Source organism: Rhea pennata, chromosome 6 (assembly GCF_028389875.1).
Source record: "Rhea pennata isolate bPtePen1 chromosome 6, bPtePen1.pri, whole genome shotgun sequence".
NCBI lineage: Eukaryota > Metazoa > Chordata > Aves > Rheiformes > Rheidae > Rhea > Rhea pennata.
The window spans coordinates 7,694,277-7,713,330 of NC_084668.1; the positions used below are offsets into that span (position 1 = coordinate 7,694,277).

The 19,054-nt window shown below is 36.2% G+C and overlaps 1 protein-coding gene across 2 annotated transcripts in view; it reads right to left on the bottom strand.

Moving 5' to 3' along the window:
* Nucleotides 1-15,196, bottom strand: part of RAB3GAP1 (RAB3 GTPase activating protein catalytic subunit 1) — a 28,821-nt gene extending 13,625 nt beyond the window's left edge. For both annotated transcript variants that reach the window (XR_009958729.1, XM_062578284.1), the window contains exons 1-12: nt 15,163-15,196; nt 15,002-15,057; nt 13,742-13,817; nt 12,648-12,780; nt 10,078-10,156; nt 8,338-8,457; nt 7,545-7,710; nt 6,618-6,717; nt 3,844-3,925; nt 2,702-2,770; nt 1,943-2,016; nt 1,085-1,177 (exon numbers count right to left, since the gene is read on the bottom strand). Coding sequence is in view for 1 of the 2 variants with exons in the window: in XM_062578284.1 (XP_062434268.1) it covers nt 1,085-1,177; nt 1,943-2,016; nt 2,702-2,770; nt 3,844-3,925; nt 6,618-6,717; nt 7,545-7,710; nt 8,338-8,457; nt 10,078-10,156; nt 12,648-12,780; nt 13,742-13,817; nt 15,002-15,057; nt 15,163-15,180 (1,066 nt within the window). In the remaining variant the exon portion in view is untranslated. The remainder of the gene's footprint in view (nt 1-1,084; nt 1,178-1,942; nt 2,017-2,701; nt 2,771-3,843; nt 3,926-6,617; nt 6,718-7,544; nt 7,711-8,337; nt 8,458-10,077; nt 10,157-12,647; nt 12,781-13,741; nt 13,818-15,001; nt 15,058-15,162) is intronic.
* Nucleotides 15,197-19,054: the final 3,858 nt, after the last annotated feature.

Genomic DNA, 19,054 nt, shown 5'->3' on the forward strand with positions numbered 1-19,054 from the left:
AGAGTTTTGTTTATACATAAATACCCATGAAACGTTCTAGATAGTGGAAATTGTTAAAGTGTACACTAGAGTTTTATATTAGCATTAATCACTGTACATGACCTGATATGGTCTAAGCTCCATTATGTTTTAGACAGCTCAGGTAAATGCCTCAGTTCAAAAATGCTGCTCTTCTAAAATGCATTAGCATTGTTAAAATTAGGGGAGAAAAACTTAAGTGAATAATTACCAGTAGTCTGGAAAAGCACATTTTGGTTTTAAGAAAATGAGAGATAATGAGGGCTAAAGACACTTGTGTCAGGTATGAAAGTAACATACCCTACTTGGTCTAACACATTTTAAAGCTGATTAGCTAGCGACCTCTTTGCTCTTGAGCTCCTTCAAAGCTAAGATGAAGTATAACCAAAGAAAATTTACTGATACAGGCCTCATTTGGAAGGGAAAAATAGGCAAAGGGGAAAAAAAAAGGTAAGGAGGAAGGAAATGGTCACAATACCAAGGAAAGCTAAAGAAATGGACAGACACATCAAAGAGACATCAGTTAGTATCTACACTGTTGGAATAAAATTTGACTAGATAGTGGGTAATTTCAGTTTTAGCTTTATTATACTTCCTTATCTATATCCTTAGTTATATTTCCTTCCTTATCTGGTAGGATAGGATAATCCCTTAAAGTGAAGAACAAAACAGACTACTCTTAAAACAGACTTTTAAAATATGGACAATATAGTACTTCAAAAAAGCAGAAAACGTGCAAAAACATAAAAATATGGGAAATGATATAGACAAAAATCTGTTTGCACAAAACCAACTAAATACAATGCACGTCAAATTAAAAGTCTCACTTTCCAATAGGTAGCAAACAAGACACAATAATTTTCCTGTGGGCCTTTGGGAGCCAATCTGTCTAGAATTCATGAGAAATGGTGCAACGGGGCACTGACAGTTCCAGAAAATGCCTAGGAGTAACAGTTACAGAATAAAGATCAAACTGAAGACAGGAATACATGACAGCAGAGACGGGGAAGGTAAAATAATTGTGGACTAACTAAATTTATGAAATTTAACAAGATTTTTGTTTTACCTTTTCCCTCTTCTTCAAACGCAGACCTTCCAAGTATCTCATCAGTTGACTCCTTCCGACGACAAAGCTTGAAGAACTCAGTAAGAAAGTCACCTGAGAGAAATCAAGTTTCTAAATAATCATTCAATTAAAAAAAAGGTGAATAGGTTAATCCACAAAGGGATTCTTGAGGGACAGTAAATGTGTCAATTCTTTTATCTTTTAATCTGAAAAAACATGGTAATTTGTTCTGAAGCACAAAAAACACCCTAAACCACATAATTGAAGTTTAGGAAAATGCATAGCTAGACAGCTATCAGCCACCCCTCCAGAACACTGTTCTTCATGCAGTTTAACCCACTTCCTCCCTCACAGTGAGTTGCAACCTCACCAGTATGTTATGGTTTCTTAATTTTAAAGTTCCTTCCCCAACAAGCTAGAAGGCCAGGACTGAGACTAGCACAATCCTCCAGGCTTCCACCGATCTGACAGTCACAGAAGGTTTGTAACTAAGGAAGGTTCGTAACTAAGGAAGGTTCAGCTAAGGAAAGGGATATAGGTAGAAAGGACTGAATAAAGTTTTTAATATTTTAAGAAATGTAGTTCTTTATAGAATCACACAGAATAAATGCTTATTCTCTGGAACCTAGTGACGTAAGTAGATCACTGAAGTTAATAGTACATAGATATTGTAAAACCAACAACAAAAGGTTTGCAAATCTTGTGCTCCTGAAAAAGAGACTAAAAATATAATCCACTCAGGACAAAGAAATGAGGGGTGTCAGGACAGAGAGGTCATCAGTAATCAGTCATTCAGCCCTAACTTTCACATGCTGGCAGCTTAGTATCTGTAAGAAATAAGGAATTCTAATGTCTTACCCAATAGACACTGAGGATTATCTGCTTTTCTGACTCTAACAGACCACTGGGGTGCTTGAATAGGATCAAGGTCACTTAAAAAATAAAATACAAAGTTGCAAACTGATGGTGACAGGATGAAAGAGACGAGTATCAAATTCTTAATAACTAGAATGTCAGAGCTAATTAAGCTATGAAAGTCATAACATAGATCACATTATACAGAAGAACATGACAAACAGTATTCTGAAAGCCAAGCAAAAGTGCTTCATGTACATAACATGAATAAGAAACACACAAGAACAAATTTCAGTAGAACTGTCCTCTCAATTTTTGTTAACGTTGAAAATTAATTTCTGCATTTATAAGAAAATAACTTTTCTTTTAAATTTTAAAATCTCTTTTATATTTTAAGACATCAGTACACATTGTTCATCATCTTTATGAGGCTTAGCAGAAAATATGGATGACACTCTTTGGGGGAGAGACAGCAATCAGTGAATTCCTTTTACTTTCCACAGTCCATCTTCTGCCATCATCCTTCTCAAGAAATAAGCAATACATAAAATTTGTGTTGAGATCATGAGACGATAGTGTTCTCTCACACAGAAATGCATCTTAGAAGCTGTTTTCCCAGTTCAGACGTTCTATCAACTGACCTCAGCACTTTTCAAAATGGGTTCTATATACAGAATCTGTAAGTTCTAGATATCACTTAAATAAGGCACTTAACACATGAATTAGATTTATATATACTTACAATTCAGATAAAATACTTACGAATAAGCATCGTTGTCAACAATTATACCTTCTGTTAAGTGAGGCCACGTGGTAGCTAAATGGAGCTCACTGAAACAACAAGATTTAAACCTTTGAGTGCTACTAGAAGGTGCTCTTGCCACCACAGTTAAGATTGAAAGACATTTGAACGGCAAAGTATGAACATGACAGTTCACACTTAATTCTCACAATGTATTTTGCAGCTAAGTCCAATGAACCACTGAATCAAACTCTAAGGTGTCAAAAACACATTGTTAACTAGATGATCTTGATTTCAAACTCATGCACTTTTGCCAGATTTTGAAGTAATGTGTTTTTCTTCGGGGTTTTCCTTCTTTTTTCGCTTGTTTGTTTCTTTTTGCAGGGGAGGGGAGTTTGGAGAAAGTGGATGACAAAGATATTTCTCCAACAAGAATTTCAAGAAACGTGCACGCTCTCAATGAGCTTCTTTTTGTTGCAGACATTCTACTGGTTATTCCACAGCACAGTATCCAGTATTGCACTAAACTTCACTGCTATCCAGCATGCAGAACTGTTTTGTAAATCTTCTCCATAAAAGGAGAGACTGCATGGTATTTTAGGCATCCAAGTGCACAGAAAAGAACAACAAACTTTATAAATTGCCTACAGCATTAAAACCGTCCAATGCATTAAGCAATTCCTGGATTTGCCAAATGGTGATGGGGTTTTCAGAAGAGAACATAGGAGTGATTATAATAATTCAGTTTATAGATCCTCTCAATTTAAGTCTTCTACAAATGTCATAATAAAAAGAAAAGAGCAAGTCCAATCCTTGAATAAAGGCACATCATTTTCAAAGTTTGTCCCCAGTTAAGACGTATTTCAGCATAATGGCTTCAGAGGAATAAAATACCTAAGCTTACGGTGAAACATTTTATACACTACAATTCTGAACATGAAAAGCCAATTTTGTGAATGGCAGTATTATTTGCTATTAGCATATTGCTTTTTGCTGATACTTTTTTATGTACTTGAATTATGAAACCTTCTGTTAGTAACATATTAAATGACAGGCAGATAGGTAGATAGAGATAACTTTAGGTAATAACCTATTACTTAAAGGTATTTAAGTCCTCCATTAGGCAAGTTATAAAATTCAGTTTTCTGAACTCTTATCTTACCTAATCGGATCCTCACAGGCACCAAATGGTAACTTCCCAAACTCAAGGCCTCCAACTTCTCCTCCAACTAGAGCATCTATATCTGAAGAAAGATCAGCACATTTTCCATATTGAATTTAAGGGATGCATTAGAAAGCGTATCATCTTAACTTCACAGTAATAAGACTGTACTGAATAAAGTGATCAGAGAATAGCTGAACAGCTAAGTTGACAGAGCTATGAAAAAGGAATCCTAACGCACAGCCAAAATAATTGTTCCAGCAGAAACAGGGAAGTAACCACACAACCAGACATTCAAAAAACACAGATACAATTCTGCATTAACCATTTTGAGAAAAGTTAATTCTCTTTATATCCTAGTAAAATCTACTCCAGCTTGGAGTTAGTTTACCATTAAAGAACTTCTTCAATCTAACAAAAAGATGAACGGACAGGACGCACCTCTTGTGCTACGTATAATAAAATAGTAGCCAACAGGAACAGGGGATGACTATGAAGGTAGCCTAAAAAAAGTCAGTGTTGCTACAAGAACAGGTAGGTACAAATTGGACATAAAAAGACTTTGACACACAATTATTTCCAAGCAGAGAAGGGAGACTCCAGAAAAGCAATTCTACAGGGGCAAAAAAAAAACAACTACCTTTTTAAAAGGCGGCTTGATTAATTTATTAGAAGAATCGTATAATTTGTCTCCTGCAATAGCAAAAGACTTGACCCAATGACCTGGGAGAGTCCTTGTGATCTTAAGCATCTAAAGAGTACTCCCAGCATCCTCATCCATTCCCCATTCTATATCCCTTAAAGACTGTAACCATTAATATGCACTCTTTATTGAACAGAAGTTTAAATGGGTAAAACATACTACAACACTGTTATAATAATGCCATTATTACATTTCATCCTCTTTAAGTGCAACTGGCAAACTGTTTACATACAAAGTAATCGATATAGTTAATTTATATTCATACTTCATCTGTTCCAGTACCTCAGTTCTCCAACTTTCTTCTTCAGGGAAGATATAAAAGACTTATTTAAATTCTCTGTTAGAGATCTAGTTGAGTGTTTGAGGGTAAAGTCCCACACTAACTACTCACATAAAGCTACAACTGAGTGTAGTAACAGCTGTAAAAGTTACGTCCATCTCCAGTTTCTGCCATACACCAAGCTCCCCCAACCAGAATCTTCAAATAAATAATCTTTACATCTCTACCCAAATTGCTCAAATCAAGAGACATAAACAGAGTAGTACAACTCATTCATTTTAAATCAAGGATCCTGACTTACCGAAGAACTACAGCAAGATAGCAAGAAATACAGACAGTATTTATTACACCCTTCTTTAACTGCAAACTGTTTATCTGTGGGGAGGTTAGTTCTACTTCCCCTCGCCCAACTTCTTTACGTAAACTTCATCTACCTACAAAGAGAAATGACCACTTACAACAGCACTATTTTCTCTGCCCTTGAAGAACAGGACATATTAAACATTTTAATAAATCAAGCATTTTCAGCATTCTTTGTATGTAAAAGGCACAGGATCAAGTTTAATATAGACTTCTCAGGACATCATTTTGATTACTATAGGTGGTTTTGGTTTTTAATAAATGAAAGCAAAATAATTCAGTACCCAGACCAAGGTCATACAGAATCTGCCCTTCTAAGCGTGCCCTAAATACCTTTATCTTGTTAGGTAAACCTACTATGAAGCCAAGATTAGAACTTGAGTATTTTAATTACTCTATCTTGTGCCTGAAATACTAAATCACTAATGAAAGTACATATTAGACAGAACTAATATTTATCATTTTCCTATATATTTGCTTAACTTTGAAACTCAAGTTTATAATTGATTCTCTCATGCTACCTATGTATAAGTAGGTCTGTTAAATCCAGATGGATTGGATTTCATCCAAACATGCAGAGATGAAAGGGTGTTACAAAACGAGCATGCGAGAGTTCGTTGTAAGATTAACAACTGGGCAAATTAACTAAGTTCTTTATAAACAGCATCACTGTTCTCTGAATTTACCAAGCCTCCTGTATGTACTATAAATTTATGACTAACTTATTTTTCTCCCTAGACGATATATAGAAAATAGTAGCCATAGAAGGCTACTATAATAAAAAGCTTGAACAACAATTTTTCCTTCAAACACACACACAAAAAAAAAAAAAAAAAAGAAAGAAAAGAAAAAAAGAAAAGAAAAGAAAAGAAAAACTATTTGGCTTACTTAGAATTATGCGGACCTCACTTGAGGTGAAATTTTAGGTTCTTTTTTTCAGTTTACATAGTCCTTTCTCATTTCCCCAGTGCTAATACAGGTAAATAGTGAAGTATTAAAAAATCAGTTATTTCACTGAAATAATTGACTGATACTTCTGCAAAGCACTATCACCTATCAAAACCTGAATCTGATATGGTTTCCCTATGGAACATAGGGGAACATTCCTTATGGACAGCCATCCATTCCTCTCCAAACAGATACTACAGCTTTAGAGGTATCACTATCTGCATATCATCTCTGAACACTAATAACAAAGCATATTTCTAGACACAGTGATAACCAAAGCACTATCACAAGCATAAGTCACAGACATGATTAAAGAACAGCTTTCAAGTTGCTAGCTTATCACAGGGAGCAGAAAGGCATTCAGTTGTAACTGAAGCCTTCTGTAGTAATGCAGACTTAACACTAACTCCTCTGGCAAAACATTTCCTTTAGCATTCACTGTTGACCTCAAACCAAGTTATTCTGAGGGCACAGACCTCCTACCTGGTGGCTGCTGGGGCCAGAAATACTGCAGCCAGTCTTGAAGCACATACGTAAGCCGAATAGCCATGCTAACAGGAGGTAGCGGTGTTAACGGACACCCCTTGAAAACAAACAGTATTAAAAAAAAAATCAATTTAAAGAGTACATCCAGCAGAATGATCTTAGGGCTTGAACAGTTCTTAGTTACAATAGCTTGTTTTAGAACTAGTTTTCTCAAAACTGCGACATGCTAAGAATTACTAAGAAAGCCCTGTTGGCTCAGCCACACACTTGTATGTAAAATTAATCATTCTATTAAAGTCCATGACATAATTACATATTTTGTTTCACTGGTAGCTTACAGGCAACTCAGATCCAAAATACGTTAGGTTTTCATTAAGGATTTTATTATTATTATTATTTGCAGCTTTTTGATGAGATTGTTTATTATGAGCACTAGTTGCAGTCAGCCATACCACTCTGTAAAAACAAAGTTCACTCAGACTCTTCAGATTTCAAATGATGTTGTTCTTCATTCTTATTTTATTCATATTTAGATTAAATTTAATTAATTACTTTGATTTATATTTATCTATAGCAGGAGCTACAAGGTATCAGAATAAAAATCCACCCTGTCCTCTCTTGTTAAGCAGCAAACAAGTTTGTTTCTGGGAGACAGGAAGACAGGGTTGTAACAAGCTGGCTAAGACATTCTTTCACACGCTGCTGGAAAATGAAGAAGGAAGAACGTGACCAAACTAAACAATAAAACCCATGCTGATTTCCACTATTTATTGTCAGATACGAAATGCCAGATCTGGAAAAAGTCTTTGTTGATATCAGCAATGAGAGTCTCATCCTTAAAAAACAGTCTCTAGGTGTCAGAAGTTCATCCAACAGCAAAAAAGTAATTCTTAATACTAGTTACATACATATGAATGCACTTACAATCTTGGATTTGAAGATATCCAGTAAACCTGATAAATGAGTATACTGATTTGGCACTTTGCGAAGATGAACCATTTCAAAGTCAGTTCGAACTCCTGGACCTTGACATTCTCCAACATACATTCGTCGCCATTTATGATGTATTTGCACAAACAGCGGTACCTGACTATAAAACGTAAGTATTTCAGATTGAAGTGTTACATTGCCCTGCAGTCTTTAGAACTACTTAAATATTTTAATGTAATTTTGTATCTATTAATATACATATAAAAATATCGTTATAAAGCAAAATTTTTTGTTCAGTGGAACACTGCTTGAAATACTTAATAGAAATTACAAGAGATATTGTCAACTGCACCATTAAATAACATACATAAATTGTCATAAGTAAAGCCTTATCAATAACTTCAGTTATTTGATTTTCAGTCAAAACATTTCATCGGGAAATTTAGAAACTCACAGTTATCATATGCACAGTAATAGTCATCTGTGGTTTTGATTTTTTTTTTTTAAAAAAAAGAAGTCATATTCTGCATACTAGTTTATAATAGCTTTTAAGAGCCTCTGAAGCTTTTAAGTAACAGTGAGTACAAACAACATACTGAATCAATCTTTTTCAATTTTCCACAGGAAGATTATTAAGAAAAAGTCTTCTCTATAACAACCTTATGGTGCATAGAGCAAATTTAGATTATACTTTGCTAACAATTTAATACTTTTTTCTCATAATAATTTGTATTAGCATTAGAATGTCATATCTAGACATATAAAAAAGGTTTCTGCTTTCACTTACCAACCAGTGTTCCCCAATGCAATGGAAACAGAACTCAGCAGAAGGTTACATTTGGATTCACTAAGAACTGCTTCATTATTTGCAGCTGGAGCAATAACAACAAATTCACGTAAGCCATACCTTCAGAGAAAAAGACAGACATACGTTTCTGTTTTCTAGAAAATCAGTAGAAACAAACTTCTTAGAAGTAATATAACACAAACAATCTAACTGTCAGCAACAGACTGTGGAATTGGTTATTTTAACATCAGTACTTCTTCCAGAGAGGTCAGGAACCGACTGGGCACGAAGTACCGCAGATTCTTAAATCACAAAGTAGGGAAACTTAATAGCATTCAAACACAACATTCAAAGTCACACGAGGACTCTCAGGTCTACCAGTTTTGCTTTTCTTACCTAAGGTAAATAACATACGTAAATATTTATACATAATTTCTCTTGAACAATGCAACAATCTGCTGAACATCTGCATTATTAGGAAGAGTTTGGTGGTTGTTGATTCTTTCATTAAAGTGTTGCAGCTTTCATTTCTGAAAACCCATCCAAACATCACATATGAAAAAATCCACTTAGTTCATGAAACACAGAAAAAATATTCTGAGAAAAGAATGGAAAGATAAGCTCACTATGGAGGCGGTGATGGTGAGGTTTGCCCTCATTTCTTGAAACAGTAAGGTGCCCAGAAAGAGCACTCACATGAAACCAGCTCTTCAGCGAGAATGCTAGAGCATTTTGTCTAGCAAAAAAATATAATAAAAAGCAAACATTAATTTTAATGATTAAGGACATCTTGGGTAACTTCAGACAAGTGACAAGTTTCAGAAAACTACTTTAGTAACAGTGGCAGAACAGAAGCTGAAAATACTGTTAATGCATGCACAAATGAACTCAGACCTATCCCACTAAGTGATACAACATTATTAAAGAATATGATACTCAAGAAGTTAAGAATAATTTGTGTGTCCTAAACCAGCTGGCTCAATCTTATCTCCTGTTTTAAACAGTAAGTTTCTAAAGCAGAGACTTAGCAACTCAAAGTACTTCGACTCTGACTAACTGAAAGACCCTTGAGCAACCTCTGAAGTAACTCTTTTAAAAATATTAGAGACTTATTACAGGAAATAGAATCTGTAAAGAACCTGTAGAATAGGAAACAGAAACCTGTAAAATTTGGAGGTCTAAGATTGAGAATACATGCAAACAAAATACCTTGCTTATTTCATTGGTATTTTCTTCAAAAATATTCCTAACAGGAATAAGGTATGCTTTACTGTGAAGTCTTAGGAAAAACTGTTTTGAGAAGATTGTTTTACTACAGCCACTGAACTAAGTAGATTAACTGACCTTTTAGCAGGATTATGTACTGCTTCTAACCTGTATCCCAAGTAGGGCACATTAGTTCAGTCTCAGCATCATGCCAATATGCTCATACAGCCTCCAAACTTTCCTATATTGACTGTCTGCATTTAACTATGTAGACATGTTTTAAGAAAGCACTTTTTTCTGTAACATATACATTATGCCCAATGCTACTTGAAAACTTTAAATATCAATATTTTTCAGTTTCATTTTTAATTCTGTCATTAGCTAATCTACACTTTAACGCAATGACTCCAATAAAAAGAATCATTTTATTTAAGCTTTAACTCTTGATGTAAAAAATACACATGTGACTGTGCCATGAAAGATTTTTAAATTGCTATGCTTTCTTGTATTAAGGAAGACAACCAGTATACATACCATCTTACCAGACAATGAGCTCTAGGAGGAAAATCATTTTTCATGCACAGCAAGTCCTGCATAGGCAGAGGAAGGGCATCTGAAAAAAAATGATATATATGAGCATCAGGATCCATTCAACAGATCTGCAAACGTTTTTCTTTAATGAAAGAAAAAGGAAAACGTTTTAACTAGCTTTATCTTCTTTTAGAAGATTTCAAATAAGTTTTCTATACATATTTCATTATATATATTTAATATATACTTTATATTGAAATAATTTTGAAGTATTCTTTGGTTAACTGAATTTTCCTCTCAATTTACTTTCCTAGCATTAAAAGAAACAGAGTAAAATATATGGCCACTAGAACAACTAGAAAGTAACTTCAAGTTGCTAACACTTCCACTCTTCCCTCAACTTATCCTCTTCAGTCCCCAAGGATATACTGTAACCTTTCACACTCAAAACACCATTCTTCTGCAAGCTATCAAACACAGCCACCAGATCTCCAGAGAAAAAAAAAATATAAGTTAATTTGCAATATATTCCAGTAAAAACAGAAGAATGAGAAAACTCCATTTCTTATCCCAGTAAGTGATCCAGCTACATCAGAAAGCAAGAGAGTAAAGCACAAGCTTTAATAGACTTACAGAGCTTATCAGTTTAGCATACCTGAGAAGGTTTGCACAAAAAAAGCAGGCAGAAGGTAAAATGCAACACAACTGCATCTTGGAATGCATACCTATCTCTCCCAAATATTTTTCTAGGTCTAGGTGTTTCAATCACTGTTTGGAGGTGTTCAAGAATAGACAAACTATTTTAGAAGCCAAAAGATGATATAAAAGGAAACAAGAACTGTAGAATCTTGCATTTTTGAAGAAACACTATTTTGGGATCATGAGTCTAAATACAAAACATTCATCATCACAGAATATAAGCATTAACAAAAATAATAAAAACTCAACATTAAATTAAAAAGCAATATATCCAACAAAAGATGCCATTTAATTTGTCAGCAACCATCATATACCATTATTATAATGTAAGCATAGCCTGACTGCATGCCTGAAACTGAAAAAATATACAGACAATACATTCATGTGGATGAAAGACTATGATCACTCATGAATTTCTAAGCCAAATGTGGAAAATTTCAGAACTACAGAAAAGCATCCAGCTCACAGCTGTATCTCTGAGAGTCCTATACAAGCTTCAGGATACTGGGCAAACTAAAGCTACTCTCATATGCTTTCTAGTATCTCAGAACAGTAAGCAAATGACAAAATAAAAAACACAGTGTAGTCCTCATTGGTGCAGAAGATAAAAAAAATCAAGTTATTGGAGGAAAAAAAATGAACATATTTCTTTTTCCTGAAATGCTTAGCACATCCACTTAAGAGAAGAAAACAATCTAGCTTTAACAAAGAACAGTGAATGGACACTGGTTAGATAGTCAAAGTAATAGAGGACATTACTGCTATAGTAATTCATAGACAATACAGTAATACTCCTATGAATAAAATCCTGTGTTATTTGTCATTATCTGTCAGAAAGTATTATAATGTAAGCACAGCCTGACTGCACGTCTGAAACTGAAAAAGTACCTTAAACAGCAACAGTTTAACTTTTTCTAAACTTGTATCTATGCAAGCATAGATTACAATAATGTAATAACTTCACGGTTTACTTATATTAGCAATTTGTTGAACATGAATCATGCTAAAGGCAAAAATGCCAGATCACATCCATTAGACCCCTACATCCCTGGTTTCCTTTTCTTGAAAATTGAAGTCAAAACACTAGTTTTATAAAAATCAAGTTCAGCTAACAGATTGCAAATTAACAGCAACAAATAGGTAAATGTTGTGCTTTATCATAGGCTTGTTTACACTGCTAATAATATTGAACTATGCATTGGTTTGCTGGGAGGAGGTTGCTTGCATACAAACTATGGATATTTAATACTTACTTTGGGTAACTCAAGAGACTCCCTCTGCCTCCCAACGACATGTTTGATTTTGCTAATATGCAATTATGAATGCAAGAAAGTACTCATAGATTATTTGCGCTATCCAAAGATGAGACATCTGTTAATTTTACATGACATCAATTACAAAAAAACTTTCCAGAACTCTGCAAATCTGTCATTTTCTATTCTTCCAAAATGAGACTGATGAAAGGGTCTCCAGCAACCTACTGTAATGCTACAATGCAGTTTTATCACTGTGTTTTGCCTTCCAGCTGCTTTTTTGTGCACACACTTTCTCAGGTACTCTAAGCTAACAGACTTACAGAGCTTATTAAATTTGTACTTTACTTTCTCGCTTTCTGTTGTAGCTGGATAACTTATTAGGATAACAAAAGTAAGTATCATTTGAGTAGAAATGATTTAAAATACTAAACAGAAGGTATAGATCCCTAATTTTTTAAACATAGCAAGAAATGCAGCTCTCTGCAGACATTACTCTGAAAATCTCTGAAAACTTCTAGGAGAACAAGAATAACTGTGAATTAAACACTACAAATTATCCTTTGTCATATCATTATAAAATTTATTACGCATTTCAGACATAAAAGAACTACCAGCTACCTTCTACCAATTCTTCTTTCCCATCCTTGTCACTGGGTTCTTGTACAAGATAATGATGGGTAACTGAAAATTTGAAGTCTGCAAACAGAATTTCATCTGATTTCTCTTCCCATGCTCCTGTGGTATATACACCCTGTATAAATATGCAGGAAAAAATGTGATTTGTTGACAGATATTGAGGTTAACTTTCACAAGTCTTACAAAAACATGCTGTCCACATGATCCATAGCATTTATCCACCTTTTTCTATTTCTTAAGTTTTATTCATAAGTATGGTTTAATTTAAAAAGACAATTCTCGAAACACTTCATAAAGTTAGCTAAATGCTGAAATTCAGAATTTCCAATAAGCACATTCATTTCAAAGATCTAGCACCTTCCTTAGAAGTCTTCAGAACTATTTGGCAATCAAGAGGGAACAAGAAAGGAGGGCTGGCCTAGAAAACAAGTCATGCAGGAATATACCAACAGCTAAAGTTGAAAACTATTTCACTAGATAACTTAAGTTCAATCCTGAATATGTTGCTTCCTGACTAAAAGTAAGGATCACTCCCTCTGGAAACACAGCAGCCTTTCAATCCAGAGCAGCTGAATTTATTTCCACTAGTATGCAAAGACCTCAGTAACTTCTCATGTGGAGTATATGACTGAAGACACACTACCAAGACTCTTAAGTAGACATTGAAAGAAAAATCCCTCTGATCTATTTAATGTACTAAGTCAAACATAAACCATAAGCATTGAGGTGTGACAAAGGCAAGGAGACAGCAGAAAAGAAATTCCTAAAGAATTTAAAACAGTTTCAACTATGTTTCCAGGTTCAAAACTGGGAGTGAGGAAACACTAGACCCTAAAAGAAGACCCAGCTTTACCAGAAAAATTGCCAGATTGGCAGACAATCCACCAATAATTAACTTACAGCAATTTGGGGCCAAATATTCATTTTTACAAGTGAAACTCCCCAGGGCAAATCATTTTCTACCACATCTAAGAAACTGGCAGTCCAAAGTGTATATATATGTGTGTGTGCGTGCCTCTGTGTACTACAAGTTATTAATTTTAATTCAAAAAGAAAATTCAGAAGCAGTAACTGACCTTTTCTAAAGGTCTGCCTGAAGAAATCCCAATAAGTTTCCAGTCATTCAGTACTTCTTCTATTCTTGAAATAAATCTAATCAGGAGGGGAAAAGGCATTAATATTTCATAAAATAAAGCAAGCCGTATGCTGTCCTACTACAGGATTCCTGAAAAACAAGTATTTTGTAATTTATTTTAAAATTCCTATAGAAAAGAAATAATTTGTAACAAGACAGACCCCTATTTCCTGTTATTATTTTCTCTTGTGCTGTAATTCAGGAGGGCTTAATACACACCTTACAGTGAACTGTAACCAACAGTAAGCAGTTTACACATAAATGTTTCAGCTCTGTAGCTTGAGAGTTTCTATTCAGTGAAGATACTTAAGCAATATTCAGTACTACAAATAAAAGTGCCTGTGTCATATTCTTAAGGTGGTAGAACACAATCTATCCAGCAACTCTGGTGCAACTGACAGAAATTTTATGGGTTTTTTATAAGGCAAGATTGACCTTAATAGAAGCCTGTATACTGTCAAACACAGTAAACCTCATTTTATCTGTAATGCTGTACTTCTATATGAACTTCTATATAGGTATTTCTATATGAAAAGCAAAAGGCCTGCATGAAGCACAACCTGAAGCAGGAAGTTACTCAAATACTTAAAGTAAGTAACAAAAAGAGAACAGCTACATCCTTACACAAAGTTAGACTTCTGTGCTTGTATTTCAGGTGCTAGCGCTTTTTAATGACTGCTATGAGTAAGCTTTGAGTAATACAGAATCGCCACTTGTTTTTTTTTTCCCTCTCAGTTTTGCAGCACATTAATTTTATCAAAACAGACACCTGCTCCATTCCTCACAGACAGCGCAACACAAATACAAAACTATAACCCAAATTCCACATAAGAAAAATAGCGTTTGGAACCTTCATCTCCTGCAGTCACAGGCATCACCACAGGAAAAAGCATTTAAAAAATGGTAGCACATGAACAATACAAGCGCATTCTTGGATATCCGTGTATCTGTTCGGCTAACTGTTGAATGACGTGCGGCGACTATCCCACCGAGGTCAGGAAGGTGAGAGAAAACGAAACGACACAGAACAAGCCCAGCAGCCTCCCCGCGGCGCACGCTAGCCCCCCGCACGCAGACGCTGAAGGCGGCCGCCGAGCTGCTCCGCCGCCGGCGCGCGGGCGGCCGTTGGGCGACGCGCAGCGCCTCCCGCCCCCTCCCCGCCGCGGGGCCGCCGGTCCCCGGTGCTGGCGGCGGCGCCTACCTCTCCCACTCGGAGGCGGTGGTGAAGTCCGTGATCTCGAACACCTCCGACTCGGGCTGCGGGGAGAGAGCGGGGGAGGCCGTGAGCGGGGGTCCGCGCCCGGGGGGTGGGATGCGGGGAAGCACAGAGGAGGAAGGGGAGGAGAAGAGGGGGCAACTCACTTCGCTGTCCGCCGCCATCTTGCGCCGCCGCGCGCGCAGGGGAAGGCGGGAAGGCGGCGCGGGGCGAGGACCGCCCCGCCATGGGCGCCGCCCGCTGCCGCCGCTGGGCGGCCGTTGGGCGGCCGTTGGGCGGCCCGAGCGAGCTTCCGCGAGCGGTTACCGCGCCGCGGACGCCGGTTGTTCCCCGAAACCTCCTGGCGCATCCGCTAAGCGCGAAGAAATCCGTCCCGTTCAACTTCCAGTCTGTTATTTCTTCCCTCCCTTTCACCTAGCGTACTGCTTCCCCCTCCCCTCAAAACCATTTTTTTTAATTAAAGCTCATCAGATTACTATTTAAAGTTGCCTGAAGGGAGATAAAGAATTATTGATGAGAATTTACTTGTAAGGGGGAGCGAGTGTTTAGAAGAATGGGTAGACAATACACAGGAGAAAATGATAGAAATAAAGGAGGTAGTAAAAGTGTAAAAACGGCATAAACAGGAGGGAGAAACAGGCTTAGCTTTGGGTGGCTGGGAATCCTTCCATCTAGTTTAACTCCGTTGGCTTTCATGGGCCGCTCGATCTCCTTGAATTAAAATGCTCCAAACAAAATGCCCAGTGGGAGAGTTGCCTTGGCAACAGCCTGTAAACGAAACGGTCTCCTCGAAGCAGTAGCAGCCTGGAGGGTTTTGCTCCGGAGGAAGAACTATGTGCTCTGCGGCCAAAAATGTTCAGAAAATAAAATCAAAGTCTGCGGAATTCTGGTGTGAATTTCTTGCTGTCCAGTGAAGGAAGACAGCTGTGACCAAAAAACGGTCTTCAAGTACTCTTTGAACTGGTGTTTCACTGTCACGCTCCACTACTGCAACACCAGGTAAGACGCTGTTTATGTCTCTTGAATAGAGCCTTTTCAGCTATTATTTATGAAGTTTTTATGTGCCTCAGAGATTAAAAAAAAAAAAAAGTCAAAGTTTGGAGAAGCTCACCAGCTAATGTGACTCTAAAAGTGTGATTTAATGGATAAACGCTGTAATGGATTATATCATGTTTAGTATAGCGATGAGAGATCGAGAGTGCTGGCTTGTAGTGCTACTTTTGCACAGTTCATTGTGTGACCTTGGACAAAACAGTCAACTTCTCTTTGTCTCCTCTTCTGTAAACTCAGGATTGCAGTTCTGCTGGATGCCAGGATTTTACATAGCTTAGTGTTAACATTTATAAAATAACACATGTTCCTCAGATTAAAAGTGTCACAAACAATTGAATTGTTGTAACAACTCCAATTTAATCTAGGATAAATTAGTAAGTCTTTGGGGAAAGCTGCTGCATGCTTTCAAGTAACTATGATTTTTGCTAGTAGTGTCAGAAGCAGAAGCCTGACTCTTTACCTGAATAGCAGTATTGAATGGTAAAATGCTCCTAAATCTAACAAAAGCAGCCTAAACCTTTCATTTCCACTGACCTTTCTGTGCGAGGGGATGGTTCCTTCAAGAGAAACAGCTACGTTGATTACTACTTTTAATCTTTTGCATACATCTAACTATTGAAGTAAGTAATCATTGATACTGATTGAGACCTCAGCTACAAAGGAAACAAGGATGAAATGTATTGATGAAATTAGATTTCTGGGTTGTACAAAACAAAAAGATTTATTTATTTCGTCACTTACAATGTGAAATACTGTTTTAGAATAGTTATGTATGATGGAACCTTAACTGCAGCTAAGGTCGAAATAACTCGTATTAAAAATTATAATGTATGCTAAAAATTATATATTATTAGCTGTGGAAAATAGAGCATCATTTTATTCCACTGAGTCATGTAAGGACAAGCAATAAATTGTTAATTAAAACAGGCATGTGAGAAAAAGAACAGGGTTACTTTAAATGACTGTAACATACATTTCTTGCATTCTTAAACAGCAGAACTCACTGCTACATTATAGCAAATCTATCAGTGCAACAGAACATTTCGTGTAATCCAGAAAAGAAAGATATTTATACTGTAAAAAAAATTGGCCTTCTTCAATAGTATTAGCAAGAATAGACATCTTTAAAAGTGCAAGTTATCATTTTATACATTTCTTGTTTAGCCTTTAGGAAAATAAAAATCCTTGAGTGTCTTAGTACATAATTTTCTGTTATGGACTTTATAATCTTTCTCTGTAGCACCCAGAGTTATGCAGTATAAGAATGTTAGACTCTGTTATTTGTGTGTCTTTTAAATACGTATTCAGATTCATTCATATATATATTCATACATGTAAGATACTTATGTATATTTTTAACTTATAAATTATTTGCTAAATAATAGAGATATTAGGGAATCTTAATACGTATATTATTTCATATCTTCAAGTCCTTTAACTAATCCTCATGTTTCTTCTTAAAGAGTCTGCATTTTGTGTTTTTTCTGTGTTGTTTATGTCACTGCGAACTTTATGGTACTATTAAACGTTGGGTTCCTTAGAAAAGAGGATTAATATTTTTGTAATCATCAAGCAGCTCATGGTGTGATTACTCACTGTATGCAGAAAGTTAACTGTAAACAAGATCTAGGTTGCCCATGCATAGCTATATTATCCAAGAAGGTGAGATCCAGCTCCTTCAACATATGGTTACATGGGAAAGTTTAATTACAGTCTTTTAATTATGGATAATGCCTATTAAAATATCTTTGAAGTACTGATGTTTGGGGACAGCTTGTTGTCATTGTGCATTTAGTAACGCCTTACAGATGATATAGCATAGGGGTTGACAGTGACATGTAGCAACATATTAAAACTGAAAATCACAACAGTGACATTTACAGTTAAAAATGGGAGGGGGTGTTCTGTATTTATCTGTTTAATGTGTGTCAGAAATTATCAGCTTTCCATTTTTTTGCCAAAAGGCACCATTTTCTTCAGAAAGAGATACATTTTTTTGACCAGCTGCATTTAGGAATACAGGTACAGTAGATACAGAGTTTAAAATGTACAGTGTAATTAATTCAAAATCTGTACTGCTTTTTATTTCTGAAAGCAATTTTAAAAATATATATGCCCCACTGCATTATACATATTATAAACATTTACATTTTTAGGTAGTTAGCATATGTTGTTTGTATGTTAAAAAAGGTTTCTTGTGCTTGTGTATCTTTTTAAGATCATGTAAACATTTATATTAGGTCTGAGAAAAGAAAGTAGATCTGTTTCATAGGTGTTTGTTTCAAGCTCCTAATCTATTGTGACATCTCGGTCCGGTTGGGGTCAGTAATAGATCTATCCAATGTCTGAGTTTCCCCAAACATGTTATTTTCTGTAAAAACTATAAAATTAAATTTCTCTACATTTAAACTACTTGCATATAATGTCTTGTAAAGGAGCCAGACTGTTCTCAATAGTATCCATCGATAGGACAGCAGGGAATGGGCACTAAGTGAAACGCAGGAAATGCCATTTAAAGGTAAAAAAAAAAAAAAAAATTGTACTGTAAGAGTGGTTGAACACTGGAACAGGTTGCCCAGAAAGGCTGTGGAGTCTCCATCCTTGGAGATTCTCAAAACCCAACTGGACACAGCCTTGGGCACCTGCACTAGGTGACTCAGCTGAAGCAGGGGGTTGGACCAGGCAATCTCCAGTGCTGCCTGCCAGCCTCAGCCTTCAGTGGTTCTCTCCTTCCGCATGTAGCACACTAGCAGTTTGAGTGTAGGCATTCAGACAGTTTTGAGTGATCACTGAAGCCCTAGTTCTTCTCTTAAGGTTATTGCTCTTTTTGGAAAGACTCTACAGGTCATCTGCCTGCCTGTGTCAGTCATATGAAGTCACTGCAGGGACAGATGAGCTACATGGTGGCACCTGAGCTGGTCATAGTGTGGATGGTTGGCATAGGTTCATGTCTTCTCCCTGCTATGTCTTGAAGTTAAAGCTAGT